The sequence below is a fragment of the Melanotaenia boesemani genome, chromosome 20, assembly GCF_017639745.1.
Source record: "Melanotaenia boesemani isolate fMelBoe1 chromosome 20, fMelBoe1.pri, whole genome shotgun sequence".
Taxonomy (NCBI): domain Eukaryota; kingdom Metazoa; phylum Chordata; class Actinopteri; order Atheriniformes; family Melanotaeniidae; genus Melanotaenia; species Melanotaenia boesemani.
The window spans coordinates 15,117,650-15,127,263 of NC_055701.1; the positions used below are offsets into that span (position 1 = coordinate 15,117,650).

The window sequence follows — 9,614 nt, forward strand, 5'->3', positions numbered from 1 at the left end:
CAGAATAGGTAAATGTAATGAGTGTCAAAATAAAGCATATTTTCACTTGACATTTTAACAACGATTTACGTTAATCCTCAAGCAAATTTAAGTTGCTGGAACTTCAATAGGTTTTGTTGCTGTTTTGATCTCTGCTGCTTATCCATGAATCTGTTGAGCCCTGATGCTGACCTTCATTTTGGTTCACATCATGCATTACAAAGCATTTACTGAATGGAGCACATGGTCAGTGGGAGTGTGAAACTGCTGCTCAAACACCTTAAAATGGATGTCTATTGTTAACTGATCTGCAGACCAGTTAAACAAGCAACACCTCTGTCCTCAGTCCATCCCTGGGTGGAGCAGAGAAATCACAACGGTTGACAAGCTGGATTTGACAAACCGTCATCTGTGGTTTTTGTTTGTATCCTTACGTAAGGTTTCACTTTGCGTGTGTGATTATGTTGGTGGGTTACTTGCACAAATACAAAGCATAACTGTGTTTTTCCAAAGAAAATCTTAGGAATCCTGAACACTTTATTTTTTTCATTTAATTTAAAGATGTTCTTGTTATTAATCCCTCAGTCTGTCCCATAGTTGCTCTAAAGTTGCTCTGCCACTTAACTGACATATTTTTGAGGTTTTCACATAGTTTATTTGTTTCAGCAAAATTACATCAGGATGGCTGTTATTGAAGTTTCAAAACTTGATTGAGAAAAAGTTGTTAAATTGCAGCAAAATGCATGTATTGAGGGAAACATGGGAAATGTGAAAACCACTTAGTGAATTTTTAGTTTAAATTACTTTTCAGATCAAAATGGAACCCTTCTGCTCTAAAATGCCAAATTTTGTGGTGGGTGTGGGGTAAACATGACCTATGTAAACATGATTGTTGTAGTGAGGTTCATACTTTACACAAATTGTTCATATAATGTGAATCTGAAAAACAACTAAGAAGAGGCTGCAACAGAGAGTAACTTAGACTTCATAGAACAAAAGCACAACATACAAAAGTTCCAAAATAAAGAACTTTATTTTATAGCAATTCATTTATTTATTACATTAAACCTCTTATATGCCAAGCTGACAAGTGGCCATCTGGCACATAAGAAGGGTCTTTTCTTTTCTTTTCTTTTCTTTTCTTTTCTTTTCTTTTCTTTTCTTTTCTTTTCTTTATGTCCAATTCAACTTCTAGAATTGATGTCACCTTCATCAGTAAATACGACCGACTGGCTGTTCTGTGTAGAAAATAAGTGGTGCAGCTGCAGGCATCAGTGACAACAGGGTGCTAAAGGCCAACTTTGACATGTTGCACACAAGTTCTTTTTATTTTTCATCTTCATATCTCCAAAATAAGCACAGTTTCACAACCAAGACCAAAGGTAAAACACCTCTTCTTATCATTGTTATATATATATATATATATAAGGCTAGAAAATTAGTATGGTTAGGACTAAAATACCGGCATTTACAAATTATTATCAGTTGCTCTCATGACCTCTAGAGGTCACACATAAACAATAACATGTCATTTCAGCATGTCTGAAAAATTGCTAGGATAATCTTTGCAATCCACACATATAAATAACATTTAACCAGATCATTATTTTAAACTGTGACATCTCCATTTCAGTAACACAGGTCCACACCAAACTTTCCAGTGCTCCTCTCATGGCCATTCTCTAACCTTTATTGTGAAAGTTTTGACAAATTGGTTTGTTAATATATAATTTTTCATTTAATTTATAAAAAAAATGACTCACTTAGAAAAAAATGTAGATTTCTTCTTTGTAGATTTTTAACAGTTAACAGAGAGATATCCAACTCTTAAATCTAGCATACCTGCCACAATCCATGGTTGAAAAGAGACTAAGTTGGAGTTGGATTCAAATGCCAGACTAAGAAACAGGAGGTGAACTTTGCTGGTGAACTTTCAGAGTAACTAAAAGAGCTGCTCAGGCAGGATGTTCGAGAAACTAAATAAAAATCAAACAAACATACAAAAAAAAAAAAAAAAAAAACAAAACAAAACAAAAAAAAAAAAAAAAAAAAAAAAAAAAAAAAAAATTGTGACTTGATAGCACTTTTTAAAATTGAGTTGTAGTGTCTTAAACTAAGCTAATTAAATTTTATTTCCCTTTGAAACAGTCAATTACCATTAATTAATTATATTTTTAATAAAACAGGGTATTAATGGATTATTACCTCTGAGCCTCAGAAGGAGTTTGACTTCATGGCCAGAAGAGGGCAGCACACAACAATAAACTTCTCTCAACGTTAACTAACAGGTTGTTTAACATTGTTCTTTTTCAGGGATTTGTTCTAACATGCTTTGTGCTATGCTCTGTCTGCAGGCAAGATGCTGCTGTCTCACATACATACTCACAAACGTATTTGGCTCATATGCCTGTGGGGCAATACATTTCACACCCCCTCACCCTAACCATGACTGAAATCTTAACCCAAACTATTATCTTAAACCCACAGTAACCATAACCTAACCCTGATGCTAAACCAAATTTTAAATATCAAAACCACCTTCTTTTTTCCTGTGGAGAAAATTTTTGTTCTCTACATTTATAGAAAATCCCTATGACCAAGTGTGCAAGCAGATTTTGGTCTCCATCATCACCACAAAAACAAATAAACACAGACTACAGCAATGAGCAGGAAGGAGCAGATTATTCAGCAGTCAGAGAAGCTCAACAAAGCTGTCTCCTGTTTTCATCTTTTTGTTTGCTGGATGTCTTCAGATCCCCAACAAGGACATATGGCACTGGGACGAAGAAAATACATGAACCTATTTAAAAAAAATGCAGATAAATGAAGACAACACATACTCCTCCTGGCCACATAGAAGAAGAAACAGTAAACGGGACACAATGAAGGACAGTGTAGCGACAAGATCGTTCTCTTCTGCTCACTCCCACACTCACTCACACACACACACACACACACATAATCTTACATAATAGTCCCTCCTTCCAATCCTTTGCACTTGTAAGATGTTGGTGTGCTAAATAACAGCATGTTAGTTGCTTGAAATGCATTCACAGCAGTTTCTTAGTGACAATCCCACCCACAACAGGGTACGATAATCAAACAAATCTAGCTCAAGAGTACACCGCTTGTTATTTCCTTTGCTTTCAAAGCTTACATAAAAAAACACAAACAGAATTTGACATTTTAGTTTTAGAAAAAACTCAGCTTCAGCAAGTATTATATGAAAATGAAGTTAGTTTTAGATGACATGGTTCTGAAGTGTGTTCGTGCTTGTTTGAGCACCTGTTGTATCTTGTGGTGATGCAGCAGCCCAGTTACCATCAACTCTGACAGATGACGTGGAATATAAACAACTGATTTCACTTGTAGAAAGAAAGGTGGACAGAAAAATATTCTTCATTTTAAGCCTAGAAGCCACAGTGAAGAAACAGATTTGTAATGTAATGCACCCCTGCAAATAGTGCCAGGTTGATTTGTGGCCATATTACTGTTTGGGGCAAAACACTGCCCTGGAATCTTTTCTCTGTCTGGCTCTTTTCTGTTGACGCTTCATCTCCAAGACTCTTTATTTTTCGTATGGATTCAGATTTAGACAATAATTGACTACAGACCCTTGCATCTTTAGACTATTTCCTCTGTGCCATAATGAAACAGTTCTGGGTATGAGATCTCTCACTAACTGCAATAAAAGATTTTGATTGAAACTAATTACGGATACATTTGGATGTTTTAATCCAGAAAACATCCAGATGAGATCCATAACAGAATCTGATCTTTCTAAAGAAGCTTACACTATAAAAACATGTTGCAGCCTAACAACTGTTGTTACAGATGCAAGCATCATTAAATCTGATTATATCTGGAATCACAGTGCTTGTACATTCTTGTTATACATTGGCAGAAACTGTCAGTATTGTAACTCATAGTTTTCTTCCTGTCATGATCAAAGCCTCTGGTAAATAAATCTTAACAGCTGCTGTTAGAGAGATATAACTTTCACACCAGAAAGTGTTGAGTATTATAACATATATTATTCTGGATATTATAATTGCATCTTTGTAATCTGAGAACCATTTTAAAGGTCAAAATCCTCATTTTTCCACATAGTTTTAATATGTATTTAAATCCAAACTCATAAGTTCTAAATAAGAGTTCTCAATAATCACTCCTAAGATTTATTTGATGATGATGGAAGTACTTTATCTGTGGGTTGTCCTATGTTTTGGGTTTTGATTTTTGCTTTTTCTCTGTTCCCCTTTTCAATGGGATTGGCTTCCTGATTGGCTGATGACTCATCTGACTCACCTGTGACTGGACTGGTTGCCTCCTGCTTGTACGACTGGGTCTGTTTTACAGTCGTTATAGATGGTCTGCTTTCAAAGGGTATTGTACGGCCAAGAAGATTTTTTTTTTTTTCCAGTAATCCAGTTTGTTTTTTCGTTCCCATGTACCGTTTATACCAGTCCGTTTTTTTCCCCTAAGGTCTAAAAGTATTTGACAGCAGAATTCCTAGAAAAAATTCCTGTTAAAAGAACCTTGTTAAAAAACAAACAGACAAAAAAAAAAAAAAAAACAACATAAAAGTGCAGGTTGAGTACTATGACATGATTTAAAACCAGAATGACATCCTTTCTAAAATTTTTATTAAACAGCTAGTGTGCCCGTAACAGCAAATAAACTGTTTTTTTTTTTTTTTTGCAAGAGAAAGGACATTTTTGAAATAGGTTTATATCAACAGAGGCTGGAGGAATAACAGACTGCACAAACTGGATCCACAGCAGAGGGAAGACTCAGGACTACTGCATGAGAAATGACTCAAAGTTAGAAAATTTTTTTTGTTTATTTTCTGGTATTTGTGTAAACAGTTCCTCAGAATCCTCAAGGAGACTTTTTCCATGCCTGTGTCTGTATCGTGTTGGAAAACTGATGCTTTATGGCTAGATTTGTAAAAACACGTGCACTAAAATAATGAGATAAATACAAAAATATTGAACACCTGCACACATGAGCATGAGCAGTGTCACACCATATAGGCAGGATTTGTGGTCACAGGCCTGATGATGAGCGAGAGCTCTCCTGGTACAGAAGGAGGGACGTATCTCTCCTCCTTCAGCAACCGCAGCAACAAGTTCTCTGTGTCCTGCGGCCAGCGGTAAAAGTGAGTGTTCTGAAGCCAACTTGGAACATGTTTCTGTACAGAGTGCAGAGAGTTTTTTTTTAATAAAGTTAATACAAGTTTAAGAGAAAAGACTCCTTAAGACTATTTGGAGAAACAAACATTACTGTCATTTTTAGCATGTTTTCTGACCTGGATTGCACCAAGGAAGAGAACAGGTATGAATCTGAAATTCAAGCTGCCTTGCTGGATGAATTCATTCTGCATCTGAAAAAATCAGATTTCTCTCATTGTCATGCGACTTAAAACAAAAAACTTCTGCTTTAAATGAAATCATAAGCTGCACTCATTCCCACAAACCTACATAAAAATAGTGAATTTATTATTATAAAAACTGTAAATAAATGATAAGTTTAAAATGGTTACAATTTTTATCTTAATTACTAATTATGTTAATATCACTGCTGTTCTTGTTGTTAGCATTATTTATTTATTTACTGATTACTCTGTTATAATGACGATGACTGTAACAGTAGTCGTAGTAGTATTTTTTACCAGTTTTCTTTTCTTACCAATGAGTGAATATATTTAGTGTGCAGACCATGGCCATCCACTGTGGAGCTGTTTCCTTTAATATCTTTTTTATACTTGGGACCGATGGCGATGATAATCAGGGTTGATGGCTTTTAAAGAAAAACAAACATAGAAACATCTTAGACATTTTTCAAATAGACACTTTATACAAAAATCAAAGAATTATTTAAGTATATAAGAAAAGATCCACATTTGTTAATACTTTGGTTTAAATTTTTTTGCAATTCTTCAGTTGAGATTTTACAATCATATCTCATCTGTTTTGAGGAAATGTTGCTCCTGGTTTCTTCTGGACATTATGAACTTTGGCCTCACTTAAGGATGTCCTGGGATGGCATATTTTATTAAGTGGTACTTATTTTATTTCTAAAACACAAAACCTTTTTCTTCTACAACAAAGGTGTTTAGCTCACTGTCTTAAGGGCTGCAGTCCTGCTGGTTTTAGATGCCACCCTGCGCCAAGAACCAATAACCTGATTCAAATTAAATGTTTTTCCTCAACACCTTGTTGTTAAGTGCTGCCCAAGCATGTTGACCCATTAATCTGATTCAGGCATGCTATAGCAGGAAACATCCAAAACCAGTCGGACAGCCACCATCAAAGGACTGACACAGACTATTCCCCTTTAAACATCATAGTCTGTAGTCTTATTATTCATCCTCAGGAAAAAGAACTGGATAAAAAGGCTTTTCAATGTGCTCATTAGCAGTATGGTATGTTTAATTTCTATCATGCAACTAGAATAATTTCCTGTTGGGTGTTTCTATAATGTAGGGGTGGGGAAACCTGGCCTAGGAGGGCTGCAGTCCTGCTGGTTTTAAATGTCTCCCTGCTGCAACATGATGTAAACAAAATAGTTCTCCAACTGCTTGTTAAGTTCTGCACAAGCTTGTTAATGACCCATTGATTTAAATGTCTAATGTGGTGACCTGAATGAATTAGCATAGCTTTTAGGTAACAAACAACCTTTGGATTACAAAGCTTTAGAAAAGTTTGACTATCTGTGGCATTCACTTACATCTTTCAGGTAAGTGTCACTCCACTTATTGATGTCCATGCATCTAATGGGATTGTCAAATAAGTCAATCTGTAAAATCAAAGTTAATGCTGTAAGTACCATGCTTGATGTTTTTTAGTAATTTCAAAATAAAGGTGACATGATAACTTACAGCAGGTCGAAATCCTTGTTTCGTGAGGAATTCAACAAAGGAGACCATCTCTGAAGACACGTCCGAAGAGTAAGTTATAAACACGTTTCCTGAGAAGGAGATCATAAAATCTAAATAAGAATGAATTTGCATCTGTAAATAGTACGGGGTCAAGAGATGATTACAGTATTTTTCTTGTGTTCTGAAACTCTGCATATAACGTGGGTGAAGCCATCATTTTATTGCTTCTTCCTTTAGCTTTCCATAGTTTAAAGAAATGCCAAAGGATGTCAGCTAAAAGTATGCACACTCACATGGACAAATTTGCAGAAATGTTTTTGTGTTGTTTTACAAATAAAGAAATTTGCAGAACAAGTAACAAATCCAGTTTTTGTTAGCAGATACTGGTGGCAAAGCTGTTTATTCTGATACTAGCAAAGGTATTATTTATTACTTTAGGTCACTTTTGCACACACTCATAAAACACCCTATTAATTTTGACATCACAAAAGCTTTTAATCAGCATGATGTAAAAGCATCAACACCATCAGCAGCAATAAAAGCAAAACAAACAGGTTTAACAGGTTAATATATGACAGTAAAACTCCCCTCTGATACTTCTTAGTGCTTCATATTTAATGATTTCCTACGCTCCCACAAAACGTTGGCTATTACATCTTTTTAGAAGGCTAACTGAAACCCTGAAATACTTTAAATGAAAAATTAAAGCAACTCACGGCACTCCTCAGGCAGACTGATGGCGCTTCTTTTCTCCTGTGGATTTGAGACTACTGCTGCTGAGCTCAACCTTTCCACGCTAACTTGTGAAAGACCTTCCACTGGTGGGACCGAGAACTGAGGCACGTTAACTGAGACACCACCCTGAGCCACCCTATCATTAGTAAAGCTATCATGGGGCTGTAACCTGAAGGAGCAAGAAATAAAAAAATAAATAAACAAAAGCTAAAAAACTGTCTCATCATGGCTTAGCCCTTACTAGTAAGGTGGGGATTACTTTAAAGTATGTGAGACATGTTTATTTCAGATTAATTCTGAAGTCAATTACCAGTTTCTGGGGTCATTCCCTTTTTGAAGGTATGGAGCTGAATAACGAAATGACCGAGGAGGATGTGTGATGCCTGGGTTGACGTTGCACTGCCCTTCCTCTGAAAAGTAGAAATGTCTGGCATCCATCATGTGCTGAAAATCTGTGGATACAGTGTTGACATACAAACACATTTGTGAATATGAGTTTTCTATCAACTTTGAACAATTAGAGGAAGCAGTTGAGCACTGATAGATAAAGTCTGATATATATATATATATATATATACATATGCTTGATTCACATTATCAAACATTCACTAACAATAGGTCTTCTTGCTGTCTTTATTAACCTTCTTCTCAATGCTTTGCCACTCACTCTGTGGGTCCGTTAGAAATATAAAATGAGAAAAGCTCACAGTTCTTTGTGTTTTCCAGCTGTTTTTACTCCAGATAGTAACAACTTTTCAAAAGAAATTTGAATAAAAAATAAACTGGACATAGTGCTGTTTTCACATGTATCAAATAAATGTTTCTTCTATTTTGTTTTGCAAACTTTTAAAATAAAGTCTTGTGACACCAATAAAAGCAAATATGCGGCAAAAGAGAAGCTTATTTACTTACTGTAGCTGTGAGGGAGTGGAAAAGGACTTTGCCACTCATCATCAGCTTTCAGTGGCAAAGGAAGCTCAAGCTCCTCTTCAACATCACTCTGAGGCTGAGAGATGTATTCATCTTCGCTTCAGAACATTAAAGAAAAGATAACCAAACATTAATTAGCTATTGAGGATTATTCTTTGTTTGTTAACAAAACTAACACAGGTTTCCCAAGTACCAGGTTGTACTTCTGTTTGTAGTTTCAACTGTTCCACACTGATCAGGTCCAAAGCTCCAGTAACTGCACTCTCCTTTTGCACCACTCTCCATGATTTCTGCATGATGAGGTAAACAGCCATCAAAAGGTTGATGAGGAAGATTCATCCAAGCAGAAGGTTGTTTTGGTTCTCTGTTCTGCCTCTGCTCTACATGCTGCAAAGCATGAGCTGGCTGTCTCCTCCACTCTTGGTTCATATGCTCGCTTCTGCATGGGATTTGACAGATCTTGCATGCATCCATACAACATGTTGGGGTAACTTTATCATGATGCAGATTTGCATGAAATATGGAATTTACTGAGACTTCAGGGCAACTAAGTAGATGGAAATTTCCTGACTTGTCTGTGGTAGAAATCTCTCTTAGTTGTGGGGCTTTTTCAGATTTCTCCATCACATTTTAGCACAGCAACAGTCCTGCAAGAAACAGAGCATATCAGATACCTGCCTACTTATTTACAAACCAGCAATAATACAAGCCACATGAAAATATATGCAAATATAAAAAATGTCTCTTGGACACCATGGCCTACCTGTTCACTGCTGGATTCTTTTCTCCTGTGGTTGCAAAGGTATGTGTGTGTTGCAGCCTGTTATATGCAAATTTTTCTGTCCTTAGGCACCATCCAATCAGAAAGAACCCTAACCCCCTGACAGTTTTTTTAAATGCTGAATGACAATTTTATCATTTTAACTGAAATTAGACAAAAAAAAAAAAAAAAAACATTTTAAAGTAACAGTATCTCCATACAAAAGGCTACTTAGATTTTTATTTTTTTTAGATTGACTTGTTTGAAAACCAAAAAGAAATCTTAAGCTTATGTTTAATGATCATTTAGTTACTTCTATGTACTCAT

General features: G+C 35.7%; 1 protein-coding gene across 1 annotated transcript; it reads right to left on the bottom strand.

Moving 5' to 3' along the window:
- Nucleotides 1–4,675: 4,675 nt before the first annotated feature.
- LOC121631545 (E3 ubiquitin ligase TRAF3IP2-like) lies at nucleotides 4,676–8,954 on the bottom strand. The gene is made up of 9 exons (XM_041972547.1): nucleotides 8,721–8,954; nucleotides 8,510–8,625; nucleotides 7,908–8,049; nucleotides 7,579–7,766; nucleotides 6,863–6,951; nucleotides 6,712–6,780; nucleotides 5,671–5,781; nucleotides 5,291–5,365; nucleotides 4,676–5,173 (listed from the first exon to the last, which is right to left on the bottom strand). The coding sequence occupies exons 1-9, from the start codon at nucleotides 8,864–8,866 to the stop codon at nucleotides 5,003–5,005; spliced, it is 1,107 nt and encodes a 368-aa protein (XP_041828481.1). The 5' UTR covers nucleotides 8,867–8,954; the 3' UTR covers nucleotides 4,676–5,002.
- Nucleotides 8,955–9,614: the final 660 nt, after the last annotated feature.

Bases quoted from the DNA above. Each gene is read 5' to 3' on its own strand.
- LOC121631545 (XM_041972547.1), bottom strand. From the start codon at position 8,866: ATGAATCTTCCTCATCAACCTTTTGATGGCTGTTTACCTCATCATGCA. The intron at 5,782-6,711 runs GTAAGTGAATGC...TTTCTTTAAAAG, and splicing joins GTGACACTTACCTGAAAGAT to CCATCAACCCTGATTATCAT. The intron at 5,174-5,290 runs GTCAGAAAACAT...CACTCTGTACAG, and splicing joins TCTTCCTTGGTGCAATCCAG to AAACATGTTCCAAGTTGGCT.